The 15,902-nt window shown below is 37.3% G+C and overlaps 1 protein-coding gene across 2 annotated transcripts in view; it reads left to right on the forward strand.

Annotated features, from left to right (window-relative positions):
* The first annotated feature begins 1,904 nt into the window (after positions 1–1,904).
* Positions 1,905–15,902, forward strand: part of SRCIN1 (SRC kinase signaling inhibitor 1) — a 263,536-nt gene continuing 249,538 nt past the window's right edge. For both annotated transcript variants that reach the window (XM_026669536.2, XM_087947868.1), the window contains exon 1: positions 1,905–2,113. In XM_026669536.2, the coding sequence (XP_026525321.2) occupies positions 2,011–2,113 (103 nt within the window). In that variant the 5' untranslated portion in view covers positions 1,905–2,010. The remainder of the gene's footprint in view (positions 2,114–15,902) is intronic.

Raw genomic sequence — 15,902 nt, forward strand, 5'->3', positions numbered from 1 at the left:
TTGCCAATTGCTCTAGAGAGCATTATTGTGCCATAGCTCAACTAAGGATCTACATGTTAAACAGTTTGCTGTGTGTTTGTGTAGTATGTAAATCAGCCTGAAACTTACCTCTTTAAATCTACCCATTCATATGATATGTATATACTGGCAGACCTTGAATGAATCATTATTTCATAACCTTTTTAACTCACAAGGTTGTTGTTCCAAAGATGGCATCAGAAAACTTTTCTCCTCTAATATATGCTACACCAAAGTCCCCAGGGCAAGGGCAGTATATAAATAAACAAGGTGGCTAAGAAAACGTCATACTCAGAATAAGCAGACTTAAAATTTGTAACAGGCAGATTGCAAAATATGTTCAGGTACTTGTACTCAGAATTCTGTTTAAGATTCCTCCTTCATATTCACTTTTTTCAGATGGATAAAATGGTTATTAGCTTCTGTTGTTCTTAAAAATTCCATCTTTTAATGTCTTTTCTTTTCCTTTTTGTGTTAGTGGACTCACTGGAATGAAGGGTGGGGAAGGAAAGAAGAAATGAAATCAACAAAAATCATTTGGGGATTTCTCAGTCTGTTCCTACTGACTGCACTGCATGTAAAAAGCTGATAAAGGACGCTCAAGGACAATGCTACTGAGAATCTTCTCTCCCCTCCACTTTCCTGATGAAGGAGGGGGAAAAAATCAGCATTCTTCTAGTTAATTCTCTCAGAGTTGCCATGCCATTTTCCAACCAATTTTCGCAATGAAGCCTTAATTGTAGAAAGGCATCCTTTCTGCTGCCTACAAATACTGTAGGATGTACAAGCATTACTACATTTTGTCCCTTTCAGAATTTTCATAGATTTCAGAAATGTCTTTTGACACTTATTTAAAAGATTACCTTTTCTTAAAATATTTAATGTATAGATTTCAGAACTAAAAGAATCTGCTTCCTGCAAGAACCAAAAGTCACTGATAAACACAGAGGGCAAAAATTATTTATTATTGGATTTATATGGCCACCACTAGCATATGTTTTTGGAGTGGTTCATAGATCCAGAAGAAGTAAATTAATTATATTTAAAAATAAAACACAATAAAAATGCAAAAATGAGGTAACACATAAAAACCAACTTTCTAACCAAAGTGCATAAATTAAAATGCTAAGGAACATATGAATGAGGTAGACAAAAGTCTGTTTTAAAACAGGTGTACAAGTTGGCTGATGTTACTCTGTTGATATGCTGAGATTCCATTCTTTATAATTCACATCATATGTTTTTCTTTTAAAGAAAGTGGTTTTGTACATGTGTGTGTGCATTTTGGAATCAGTGTTGACTCCTGGCAAATGCCTGGATACAGTTTTTGTGGCAGTGTTTTCAGAAGTAGTTTGGCATTGCCAAACTTCTTCCTAGAACTGAGAGAAAATGTCTGGCTTAAAGTCACCCAGCAGAGTTCACGCTGTGAATGTAGGACTGGATACCACCATCACCTGGTTTCTGGCTCAGGTGTTTAACCTTACATCAAACTGATTTTTGCAATGATAAACAGGTGTGATTTAAAAGAAAGAAAGATGATAGTAATACATTATTTGAAATATAGTTTTTCATCCCCTGTTCACAATGTTAACGGTGGTAGACCTGAAAACATTATCCCTTCTACCAAAGCCTTTGGAATGACTATGTTGTCAAGTAAGCAAGTAGAATGGCTGTATTGGTCACTAAATATTCAAAAACATTCTTTTCATCTGTAGTCTTTGCCAATGTCCCAGTGCTGGCCATTACATCCAACAGAAGTAATTCTTCCTTGTGACTGTGGCTCCACTCTTGTACAGGAGACCTGTTCTTGGATGTGTGCTGCATCTGTGGTACTGAACCTGCAAATGCCTATGTTCCCTAGGGCTTGGTGGAGCTTCGGCTTCTCCTTCTGACCCAGGAGAGGGACGACCTGCCTCCTGGTGGTCTGAGCCTGGAGCTGCGCCGTGTGGAGCCTGTGGCACATCTGTCCCTGAGCCGTGCAAAGCCTGTGGCATGTCCAGTTCTTCTTCGTCTTCTGACGAGGAGTCTTCCAGAAGAGATATCATACTGGCCCCTATTCCCAGATGTATGAGGGGCTTGTTGCAGATACTCAGTGGTGAGCGAAAGGCACTCTGCATGTTTAGAAACACATCTCTGTTCTTTCATGTATTTGGGGCTCAGCCCATGAATTGACTTCAGTTTTGTGGTTTAACCCTGGCCCAGATTAAACCGTAAATGTCCCTTTAATTGTTTGACAGTTTGTTCCAGTCTGCATAATGAAATACGACAAGGCTCAAAATTTCCTGGGTCTGCAATGTAAAATTTGCTGCAGCTGTTTAGCAGGAAGCCAAAGACATATGCGTAGGATATGTGACTCAGCATATGTGTGCAGCATGTGGCTCAGCATAGGTGAAATATTGCTCAAATAATGCTGGTATTCAGCGGTAGAAATCTGAGCTACATGGAATGTACGATTTCCAATCCCATTGCAAATTACTAAGCAGCTACTGTAACATGGACAATTTAATTATTTCCCCAATTGTTTAGGTATATCTTCAACAATTGTTTACATTCTTTCTTATCGGCCAATCAGGTGTTTGAAAAGGCAGGGATCTTATGCAATGGCTGTGCCCGGTTATTAATCATGGGTTATAAGCAGCAATGTGTGTAGCTAATACTGTAACTTGTGACTTCATATGTTGTGTGAACTCATCCCAAAGATTCAAGTCTTTCCTTTCGTTTTTGATTAAGTGCTTTCTACTTCCAGCTGAACATGGCAACTTGGGCAGTGACCATTCTGTATTTTTTTTTTCCATAGGGTAAAATGAGTAAAATATATCCTGGGTTCAAAAGGAGGTTAGTTCTGGTGTAGTTCTTATTCGCCACTTTCAGTATTTTTACACTGTTTATATTAAAATACAGGGGTTGCATTCTTCAAATGTTGGAGTAAAGTAGCATTTCTTTTCTTGTTCCAGTAGCATAATGGCCAGTAACAGATTTGATCCAGAAGCTCAGATTGTATCAGAGTCCCACCCATTCAAGCTGTTTAGACTCTATAAAACAACACTTATACTTCCCTCAGTTAGCTGGGAAAAGTGAAATTAGCTCACTGGTTCACAGGAAAGTCATTGAGAAAAGAAAATCTCCACCCTAATGATGTGAAAGATAAATGGAGTTCTAAAATGAACATAATCCAGTTGCTAGAAGTTTTGTAGCTTTATTCCTTAATGTTTCAATAAATCTTATTAAAGAAGACTCTGTGGGAATCCTGCCTTCAGCTGAGTCAGCTACCAAGAGCCTTATGTCAGCTCTTAAAAAAGAAACTGAGTCTGAGGGTTAATCCACCTTGTTTTGCACATCCCACTTTCATTGAATTGTTCTCTTGCAAGAGGTAAATGATGAACTATTATTACAGGTTCATGGCTAAAGAATTTATTAGCTGTATTCCCAAAATATTTCAGGCTTTGTATAGTTAAAAACAATGCGTAATCTTCAGATTCCCTGTTTGCTGGGGACTAGCAGTGGATGTGTAAATAAACACTATGTAAATAATTCAGCATAAATTATTGTTAAAACAAATGAACAAAGTTCTCTTTGTGAAAAATTAACATGGCTAATTTTTCTTTCTGCATGGGGGTTCTTTTCAACCGAATCATTTTTCTTCTTCTTTTTCTTGCATTATGAGAAGGGGAAGGGGGGGCGGGAATCACATCAAGGAGACATTCTAAATTCAACATAAGCTACTGAAACCAAACAAGGCTGAAGGCTGTGGGAATAACATTAAGCAGCAGAATATGCCTGCAGAGAAGGGGGAAAAAGTAATAAAATAACTCAGAAGGATTTCTGGAAACAGCTGCTTTTTTATGAAGAAAACCTTCCTTAGGAAATTACATTAAAAACAAACAAACCATGATCCAGCTGTATTCTAACTAAATTAATCAAAGAATGGCATCTCTTCTGTAATCAATGGAGGGAGGAATTGTTCAAACAAGAAACAGAACATGGAACTAGTAGTAGCTCTGAGGAAATCAGTCTAACCAATTAGAGACATAGTACTAGGTGTGTCAAAGTGGTATTCCATAGCTGCCCAATAGGTACTTTCACTGTATCTACTGCCCCAGAGGGCATAGGATAAACAATATAACAAGGCAAGGAATTCTAAAGTGGAGTTTACCACAATAATGATAGTAGTGATTTCGCTTGGGAAGCGGCATAGGTGTGCAGCCTGCTTTCCATATATAGCTTTTGATTGTGATACATATTGATGTATTATATCTGCTGCTGCTCCATGTGGGATGCATCTGCACATGAGAAACAAGTTTGACATCGCCATCAATGAAGCAATATACTTAGTGACAGGTTTCTCAAACCTACACCAATTGAAAATATATCCTCTTGCTGGCATTGCCCACCTAATCAGGAAAGAGATAATAGCAGATGCCAAGAGAATTAAGCAAGAGAATGATCCTTGACATCCTCCGAATGGACATATGCGTCAAGTATGCCAACTCAGATCTAAGAAAAGCTTTATGGCAAGAACAAACATTCTTGAGGGTGTGCAAGAACAAAATCTAATTAACAGATGGATGAAAGAGACAATTGAGCAAGGAATGACATTAAGGGAGGATATGACTGAAGGATCCGATGTCCTTTATATTACTTGGAGAACCCTGAATAAGTTAAGAGTTGGAGTGCCTAAGTGTAAAACCAATAAGTATTAGCAGATAACAACATATTGTGTGAGTGTGGAGAGAAGCAAAGCCTGGACCATCTGCTGATTTGTTGACTGTTACCAGAAATATGTACCGCAGCTGCATCACTACCCGCTTCAAACCCCTTCAAGCCATACGTGAAGCGAACTGATGCCCACCATGAAGATGTGGCACGACCACAAACGCGAAGCCAAACAACAGGATCACAGCTCACCAGCTCAAATCCCCTGGCAACTAAGACTAACCTGAGCCCCCACCTGAACAGAACACGCCCCCAGCCAATCAGAACACAGCCAACCCCCACCCAATCATAACACAGCCAAATCCCCAACCAATGAGAACACCCCCCCCACCCAATCAGAACACAGCCAAGCTATTGAAGATATTTGCAAAAAACTAAAAAAGTTAATTTTTTCATGAAAAATGTTTTATTCATGTTAACTATCTAATGGGTTAAGATTGTAAATTTTGATAAATATAATCTCTTCTGGGGTCCTCCATAATTTTTAAAAGTGGGATGGGGTTTTGAGAGTGGAAAAATTAAGAAACACTGAGTTAGACCAATTGTTCACTCGCAAGCTCAAATGTGACACATTACAACATCAAAAGACTGGTTCCAAACTTCCATATCTGGAATACAGAAAAAAATATATTTGATCTTAATGATGTGAGACTTTTTTTTTGATAAAGTCCCCTTTAGCATCTTTCATCTGGCATCTATCCATACTGAATTATTCCATCTTATCCATTTATTAATTTCTACTTTTGTGTGTGTGTGCTTACATTTAAAAGAATATAATCCATAATAGACACAGGCTTTTGTTTGATACAGAGGATCCAAAACTATATAACTTGATTTCTTCACAAATGCTACAAAGCATCATATTTGGGAAGGCTGTCTATTGTCTATTATTTTATCATTTCTTCCAGCAATATAATATATTAAGGGTAAAGGTAAAGGTAAAGATTCCCCCGCACATGTGTGCTAGTCATTTCTGGCTCTAGAGGTGGTGTTCATCTCCATTTCTAAGAACTGTCTGAAGATGTCTCTGTGGTCATGTGGCTGGCATGACTAAATGCTGAAGGCACACAGAGCGCTGTTACCTTCCCACCAAAGTGGTCTCTATTTTTCTACTTATATTTTTTGTGTACTTTCGAACTGTTAGGTTGGCAGAAGCTGAGACAAGAAACGGGAGCTCACTCCATTACGTGGTGCTAGGGATTCAAACTGCTGACCTTCTGATCGACAAGCTCAGCACTTTAACCACTTAGCCATTGCATCCCTCTATATTTGGTTAGGGTAGAATGTGTAAATATGTGTGTGTGTATATGTGCATGTGTGTGTGTGTGTGTGTATACTGTATGAATGTTACACTCTCTTCTACTACCTATGAATTTTGAGAGTTGAAATGCCAAATATCTTGTCCAATCAGATTTCCTTAAGGAAGATTGAAGAAGATAATCTAAACTCAAATATGATGAGAAGGGTCACTTCTGATGATTTACAGTAGGGGTGTCAAACTCGCGTTGTCACGGCATCATCCTGTGACATATTGGGGCTTTGTTCCCCTTTGCCAAATTGGGCATGGGCATGGCCAATGTGTGACTCATCCTGCATGCGGGCCACGAATTTGACAGCCCTGATTTACAAAATCTTCCATAGGCAAGATCTCAGTTACTTCCCATTAGAGGAAAAGACACATATAATCAGTAGCTTAGAAATATAAAATGTATGTCACTTTGTAGTACTTCAGTAAAGTGTATTTATCTATAAAAATACCATAAGTAGATCAGGACAGTATTACCTATCAAAATCCCATCACTCTTGTTAGAATGTGCAGTTGAGGATGTATTTCTTTGGGGAAGAAAGTAATTGTCTGGATGTTCCTGCATACAAGGTAGTATTCAGAACAGTTGATAGACATTGGCTCTGAGGATGTACTTCATTTGCATCATGTAGGTTGTGCTTGCTTTGTGGGAAAGTGGATATGGTAATTGCAAAACATGCCAATTGGAGAAAATTGAAGAAATCTGCAGCTACTTTCAGAATAATATAGAGTCTTTCTGTGAAAGTATTCTGGCAATGTAATTGTTCAGAACTGTGGAAGTAGGTATGTATTTATTCAAATGAGAACTAAAGACATTTTAGCCTATCCGTAATGGCAATCATAGTTTTATTGTGATAGTTTATTCTTATTTATAATTTACTGAAAATAAATTATTTTTATTTAGCAGAAAATTAGTGTTCTGATAAGATGACAATTGTGCAACTTTAAAGGTATGTCAAGGAGGAATGTTCTTTTAATTATGTGTATTTAGGTATATATATGTACATATTGTATGTGTGTATATGTGTATATACATGCATGCATGTATGTATATGATATGTTCAATTATTCTGTTCCTACTAGCAAAAAGGTACAAAAAATATGCAAGAACCCAAAACTTGCTGACTGCTTGGGGATTCCTGTAATCAGCTCACTGATTTCTGGAGACCTATTCAGTAATTACTACATAAACACACCTTGATAATTCACAGACTTATACAATTTTTTTTATTTGTAGATGACATCTGGAATTCTTGGGAATCCAAATTCTGCACTAAACCTTCTATTTTGCAAGTTTTGTCTTCTGTTTTAGAAGCGCAGCATATATACAAGCCTAATAATGCCAACAAAATATGAAATGTATTCTAGAATCATAAGGCCTATTCATTTGCATATCCTTTTCTAGGTAGTCTGAAATTTTCATAATATTTTATTATGGCTGCTGTTGCCAATTCCCAACTAGGGAGTTGATTGCTATGCATTTCAAATCATCAGAAGCTCTTCTGTGTACCTTATACATATTTTCATCTGCTGTTATACAGTTCAGCATCTTGATGAAACAGATAGGAAGGCTGATAGGTGAAAGAAGGAGTGAAGAAAAGCTATAGCTATTACAATCCTTTTCCAGCACTTAAAAGAATAGACACAAGTTTTAGGATAGGATCAGATAAGCGTTCATTGGCGTGATTTAGATGAAAAAAATAAATGGGAAGCTAGTATGCTATAAAACATATGCCTTAAAGTTAAATGGTATGTCTAGTTACTTTTCTGAGTCAAGCATAAACCCCGAAGCACTCTTAGAAACTGTAATGGTAAACAACTATACCCCAGTGTTTTGGAATTGGATTAATCTGATTTTGCCCCTAATGATGGAATAAGATTTAAGTGGTAGAGACCAATCTTGGTAGCTATAGGGCGGAGTAACCTTATTAGTTTGCTTTCTGGACAATTGACATTTTGAAGAAATCGGCAGCTTGTGAGAGTACCTATTGCATGTTCCCAGTACACCAGATGTGTTCATTGCCCCAGAATAGATTTACAAAAGTTCTAGCTTGTAGGTGCCACATCTGTAACACACCCGTTCATGTTCTTTAATTAAGCAGTTGTATATATAGATTGCCAGAATACCAGGTTATGCGTAAGATAGGCAAGATATCTGTTCCTGTACTCTGCAGTGGCTGGTAAGTTTCATGAATGAAGTATTCCCCCCACCCTTTGTCTGTTGAAGTAACTGGCAAGGCACCTGCATGTACAAAAAGAAATGTCCAGGGTTATCTTGTTGCAATGCAAAACTTCTCTCCTTCCCTTCTGTTTCTCCTTCCCCATTTTTCATCGTGTTTGGTTTTTAAACAAAAATATTTTCTGATATTTGTTTAAAAAAAGAGATCCACATCAATGTTTTATCTGATGCATTTATCTCTTACAATCTCCATTCATCCCAACCTATTGCCTACTCCCAATGTTCTGCTGAACTTGTTTGTTCCTGAATGTCCTCCTTTCCTGTCCTTAACCAGGCGTCGGGCGAATTGCAGGAGGGAAGAAACCTGGACTCTGTTCCCTTTGTTTAAAGTCACCAGGTTAGTAAATGGAGTGGTTGTATTAATGGGTGGGATGATCTTGTCAGCCACTCTTCCTTCCATCCTTCACCAAAACATTTATCCTAGACATCATTCTCTTCATTGCAACCACCTTATGCAGCACTTGGATTCCCTATTCTACACTGATGGTTTTCTAAAACTTGTTTAGATTCTTGGAACTGTTTCTGTAGGAAAATAACCTGTGTGGTTTGTTGATTTTGATGGGAGGTTTTGAATATGCCAAGGAGAGGATTTATCATTTTATGGAAGTCATAGTGTGAAATAGATTGTCTTAAGCAGGCTTCTGAGACATTAATGTCCATGGTTATTCAATGTTATTGATATATAACCATGTGTCTCAGAACCAACAAAAATGTACCAACCCAAGGGTGGGTTTTAAGGAGTGTAGCCACATCTAGTTATTGATCCATCACAGTATTTATTTGTGAAACAGATCTGTTGTATTTACACCTTGCTTGGGATAATAAATAATGTGTGAATGAACTATGGTTAAAGCTATGCTGGGAGGTCTGATGTGGCTGAAAGCCTTTTAGAGTTGAAAGGGCACAGAGGGCTAAAGTATGTTGAATTATCCCCAGTCTAATTCTATATATTCTAGCTATTTTGGAAATTCCAAGAAGAGTGGAAATTCCAGGAAAAGTAGAAAGAATAATATTTAATAGAGAAAATAATAGCAGCTGGGAATGGTTTAAGTCTGAGAAGTCAGCATAGAAAGAAGAAGTAAGCCAGCTCGCTTGCATAGTGCTCTAACCATTCCCAGTATCCTGCAGGTACTTTTAATTTCAAACATAAGAGATGAGATCACTGCAGTCTAGCAGTTTGACTGACACTAAAATGGCAAATCAGTTAATTTAGTTAAGGCACCAGCTTAGAAGCTGAAAGATCATGAGTTCTAGTCCCCTCTTAGCCATGAAAGCCAGCTGGATGATCTTGGGCCAGTCACTTTCTCTCAGCCCAAGTCATTTCAGAGCACTGTTATAGGGGAAATAGAAGAAGAAAAGAGTATTAGGTTTACCACTGTATATAGAAAGATGTATTTCTTCTGATTGAGTGATTTTCTTTTATACTTATATAAGTTGAAGAAAAGGTGGGATGTGAGCACTATATGGTCATTTCTGGTACTAATGCAAAAATACTGTTCGGCCTGTTCAGGGGTGGGATTCTACCGGTTCACACCTATTCGCTAGAACCAGTTGTTAACATTCTAGGCAGTTCGGAGAACCCGTTGTTAGAAGAAATTACTGGCCTAATCCTGTAAGGAAGGCAGGAAGGAAACATTCTGGTGTTGGTTACAGAAACTGCCTCTCCGTTAACCCTTATTACATTCTTGGTAGGACTAGACTTCCGGTCTCAGGAACATCTCTGGAGTTTTTTTCCTCTCCTTTGCTGGTACTTTGCTTATGTGGAGTGACCATTCAAAGTTACAATGACACTGAAAAAACTGACTGATGACCATTTTTCACAGTTACAATTGTTGCAGCATCCCCACAGTCATGAGAGGCCAGGCGAGGAGATGCGTGCCTCGATGTGAGTGATATTGAGTTGGCCACACCCAGCCAATAACATGACCACCAAGCCATGTCCACCCAGTCACATGACCACCAAGCCATGCCCACCACCTAAGCCACGCCCACAGAATCGGTTGTTAAAATTTTTGAATCCCACCCTGGGCCTGTAAATATGGTACTATCTAAAAAGCTAAAAAGTGTGTTTTGGTGCCATATACTATTTCTTATTGAAAATGTTTAAAGATTTGGCATGAAAGTTTCTGAGTTTGACTACAGCGTCGTCCTTAACCAAATTATCACATCTTTAATCCATCTGGCTTTATACTGAGAGACTCATTTATTAGCAAAATAACAGTGGCTGAGCTATTAGATAGACTTACAAAACAACAATAAAAATATAATAGGAAAGCTAAAGGCATTGCTGTCCTGTGGTTGTTTTTGTCACTATGATAGATTCTATTTCTGTGGCAAGGGCCAGTGTAGAACATTCTATATAAAAAATACTTCGATGTGAAACAGCTGACAAGAAAGAGCTTTAACTTATTTAAATTAAGGGAAAATGGAGTCTAAACGAAAAGGAGTAAAAACATGCACTATCATTATTTATTATTCATGCCAGTCTCACAAATGCTGCGACCACCCAAAGGCCATTTAGTCATAGAATTCCCCCCTCCCCCAACTGGATTGATACTTTATATATATATATGATATGCGTACTATTGTGAAAGAGAATCAACTGTGCTGGGCCCTCTCCTATATGGTATTAGGAGCAAAGTGGCTGGTTGGTCATTTCTTATGTCTAAATGGCTAGGCCAGAACTAATGGATTATAATCATTCCCTTAGGAATGAAAGCTCACTGGATGATGTTGGGCCAGTCAATCTGTCTCAACTCAAATGGCCTTCCTGGGTGGTTGTTTTGGGGAAAATAGGAGGCAGAAGCAGCTAACTATAGCAGTGTGAACACAAAAACAAAGGTGGACTACAAATATAATATAAAATACCCCAAATATCTTTCCCTGTTTATTATCATCTCACAAAGTTGTTATGGGGAAAATAGGAGGATAGGTATATTTGTCACCTTATTTATAAAACTAATAGAGACGAGAAAAAAATAAAACGCCATTGCAATACATTGCATTTGTCTTCAGAATCAAATAGCATTCAAAATGTGATGTTTTTTGCATCAGGAAACAGTCCCACTCTGTTCAGCTAATCTGTGTTAGAGTTTCAACATAAAAGTTGCAGTATTACATGTTTTTGCCCAAAATGTTGAATACTATGTGTGCCATATTTTTTTTCCTAATTGCCTTTTTCATTGCTGCTATTGCCTTTATGTCCATATGGTTTGAAATATTTAAACTCTAGATAATTCATAATAATAATAAAATTCTAACTAAGAAAAATGTTGTTTTTAATAATATATAGATTTATTATTAATAGCCTAATTTTGTAGTGCTTCTTGAGGTTATTTTGAAAAACAGCTAAGAAATTATATAAAATGCATGCAGGTATATGTTCCAGTGTATTCAGTGGTGGTTTATATTTAGTTGTTTGTAGAAATGTTGCCTCAATTAGCCTTAAGTCCTAAGTACCCTTACAAGTAAGTAAATCCTATTGAATTGAGGTCTTTTTTTTTTTTGCATTCATGTTAGATTTTAATAGAATTAACAAAGACTGTATATTTTACAGATCATGAGGGCTAGAATCTGCTGCTAACAATCTTTAAATTGCTCATATGTAGCAATTATGCTTTTAAGAAATGTTCATCAATGTCATGGCATTGCAGCTGGAAAAAGAAGCATTCATTTTTCCGTTGCAGCTTCTGCAGTCCTCCTTCTTCAAAGTCACAGGCTAATAATTTGGTTTTTTTTTAATATATTACTTTTCTTGCTATAGGCTATGTAGCTCCCTTTGTGTAATTTGGATTTGTTACATATCAAGCTTGGACATGTCCAAGCTTTTATATATATATATATAAAAGATATATATATATATCTCCTACAAACCATAAAGCCTACAAACTTGAAATTTGGCACGTATGTTCCTCTTGGCTTCTAGGTGTTTACTAAGAAAAGATTTTTCGAAATGACCATCAGATCATTAGTATTTCTTAATAGAGTAATTAACATGCTCTGATGCTAAGGAGTTCTACTCCCCCTCCTCATCTGAAAAGAACTCTGTTCCAACTGCCAATTGCCTCACATTCTGTTACCTCACATTCACATTATCTTAGTAACTCAATTTGCAGGACTCGGGTGATCTGAGGACACAGACAAATTTCCATGTTGCCTCAACGATTCTCTAAAAGGATGCAAACTACACTTCCAAACAGGAAGCAACTTTGGCATCAAAGGTTATAGTATTTTTATTACTCACCATCCAATCAGAACTGAAGAAGCTCCTTGGATAAGAAGCAAAACATCTTCAAAGGAAAACCAGAAAGTCTGGTCTCCTGAAAAAAAGCACCTTTGGGCCAACAGTTGGAGGATTGTATTTTACAACACTTTTGATAGATAGATAGATAGATAGATAGATAGATAGATAGATAGATAGATAGATAGATAGATAGATAGATAGATAGATAGATAGATAGATAGTGGATAGATGGAAAGGAAAAGCTTATGTGTTTCTGTCACTAACTACCACTGAACCAACGGATTGTGAATCAAATTTCTCCTGCCTAGCCCGATCACATAGTTTCATTGTGAAGCATGGGTATCCGGCTAGTTAAACATAGATTTGAGATGGTTAAATTTCTTTGAATGCTCACAATTTCAGAGCTGCCTATATTTTATATTAGGTCAGGTCTGCTTCACAGATTCACAGACCACATTCAAAGGCTCATGTGAGTCTTTGAAACTGAACATGTCAACTACCTCCAGTGAGAAATTTTTACATACCTATTACTCCTTCCTCCTCCAATTTTCCCCACAACAATCTGTGAAGCGAATTGGATTGATAGACAGTGAGTGGCCCAAAGCTGCCTGGCTGTTTTTCATGGCAAAGAACTAGTTTGCTGTTCCTAAATATCTAAGTCACTTAGTACTGTAATTATCAAATGCATTTCTGCATGTGTGAAAATATTGTATAAAACTTCAAAGCCTTTAAAAAGGGTGAATAGAGGTAAATCTGTAAATATCTCTTCAAAGTAGTATGACATGCTATACATTCTACCCCAAAATGTGTGCTTTTTCATAAGTTGCTTGAACATGGGCAGTTCCCTCATGGGAGAACATATTTCAGTTTTTATCCAGCTGCCAAATATATTGTGTCATACTGTGGATCACTGCCATGGGCATCTGGTGGGGGATACCTCTGATAACACTGATGGAGAAAAATGCAGCTCTCTTCTGGTACCTTTTCCATTTAATTGAACATGGGAAGGATTTATTTTGATTATCTCCAATTTGATGGTATTCAGGTGTGTTGGGAATGCTGTTCTCAAAATTACAAGCTGGAATGCTGCTGATTGGAAATTTCTGGAAATTTCACATCTAGAAAGCACAAGGTTGGGAAAGTGTAAGCCATTAATCTGAAGTTATAATGTATCTTTAATTGAGCATCTATTTAGGCCTAAAATTCTTAATAAATCACCCAAATCTGATCTATAGCAAGTTCAATGGAGACAAAGGAAAATATTCCTTCAGATAATGTCTAATTAACCCATGGAATTAATCGCTATAAGAGGTAACAATGGCCAAGGGAATAGATAACTGTGATGCTTCTACTCTAACATGAAAATTCTTCACTCCCTTACTATCCTCAGCTTTATTATTATTTTTAGATGCTGCTTACAGTGCATCTTTTCTTTCTTTTGGTTGAGTAATTGACTGAAAATGAATGCGTTCCTCCAAAAGCTGATTGCCTGAGTAAGAATTCAATGAAATTCCAAGCAGGAAACCTGTACTGGCATATATGGGAGGCCAAAGAAAGCGCAGATGTAGAGGTTCCTACTGTTTGTTATTCTTTAATTTCTTTTTCAGTATTTTTTTGCTAAACAACAGCACTATCTATGAGTGCTGTTTGGTGGAAAATGAAAACACTTTAACATATTGGAACCTTTGTGTGAAATCCACAGCAGTTTTTAGGTAAGAAAAGACATACTTGCTGGATCAGATTGAAGGCCGTTGAGTAGCAATAGTGGTCGGACAGATGCCTTTGGTAATCCTACAAATAAAACAACTGCATTCTCCCCCTCCTGTCCTCCCCAGTAATGCTCTTGAAAAGCTTCCTGTTTTTAGTACCAAAGATAGTCCATAGTCTGCTATTGAATGCTTAATCCTTCAGCAAAGTTTCTAAACTCCTCGCTCCCACCTTCCTGGTTAATGTTTAAATTGTTAGTTACCCCTTCCAAATGCAATGGCTTATCCTGGTTATCATTTCTGATGGAAGCAAATTCCACAATTTGAATCTGTGTTACTTTTGTCTTGAATTATAGGAATTGGAGAAAAATTTCCCTCTAGTCATTTTATTATTTACTTGTTTGTTGTGCATTTTTCACATTTCTGAACCATCCATCTCCCTCAAAGAGGATTCATCTAGCTCAACTTATCTTTGATAGTGCCCTTCCCAGATTTGTCACTTTAATTTCTAAGGTAGTGCAAAAGAGGTATTGATGGTAGTACCCCACCCCCCACTCCATGTTTGTCCATGCTAATATTAACAGGCTTTGAGATATTATGTTCCATTAATGTAGAATTTTATTTATGAGTATCCCTAATAAGCACAGCTTTTGTTTACAATTGTGTGTGTGTGTATAATATTTAATACACAAAGATACTACTTCTAAAACCTACATTTTCCTAATTAAATTTGAATTAATTTTTTTCCAGGATACAAATTTTAAAGTGCATTTAAATTTAGATAATAGCTTTTTAAAAATAAGATACACTCCCCTTTTTGGTGATTTTTAAAGCTATGCCTTTCCCTTTTTAATGCAAACCTTCTAAATGTATAATCTTTTTCAGGTTCTTCATAAATAAATGCTGTAAATGATTCCTGTTGGCACAGATTCATTTCACTTTTGTTGCTCTTTTTCAGTATTGAGTATTTGATTCCTACATGGATGTTTTACTTATTTTGGTGAGAGCTCAAGTCAAGTTATAGCTATGTCTCATACCACTGGGTACATTAGGTGGAGTGGTAGCAATAGGCCTAAAGTTATCCGGTGAATTTGATGGTTGGTTCAACTACACCACTATTGCCTGCAAATACTGGGCGGTAGATATAAGTGAGAGATGGGATCTATTTGGGCCAGCTATGTCGGTTCACTTTTAGAGAGAGCCTTTTCTATGCTAATATTTACTGGTCAAGGTCAGAAGCCAAAGAGAAGTGATTTGACAGGTGGGAAGCTTTCTTAATAAAATAAGCAGGTAAGCAGATCTATGGCCAAGGAGATGAAAAGAACCTTCTCTTCTCAGCTGCTTGGTGACTGTTTCTGTTGCTTCCATTTAGCACCTCCTTGGGGACACCAGCCATTTGCACTCTCAACTGCAGTGAAATTGCTCTCCCACAGCAGGCAGCATAGGGAGGAATAAGTCACTGCCTCAATGTTTTTTAAATAACTCTGCTTTGAGTCAATTTCCATTTTGCCTTTTAATTAAAACCACACTTTTTCTAACAAGTGTATGGAGATGAGTTAGAATCTTGCAATAGAATAGAATAGAATAACAGAGTTGGAAGGGACCTTGGAGGTCTTCTAGTCCAACCCCCTGCCTAAGCAGGAAACCCTACACCACTTCAGACAAATGGTTATCCAA

The sequence above is a fragment of the Notechis scutatus genome, chromosome Z, assembly GCF_049901735.1.
Source record: "Notechis scutatus isolate UNSWTSFEM ecotype Mainland chromosome Z, rNotScu1.2, whole genome shotgun sequence".
Classification (NCBI taxonomy): Eukaryota; Metazoa; Chordata; class Lepidosauria; order Squamata; family Elapidae; genus Notechis; species Notechis scutatus.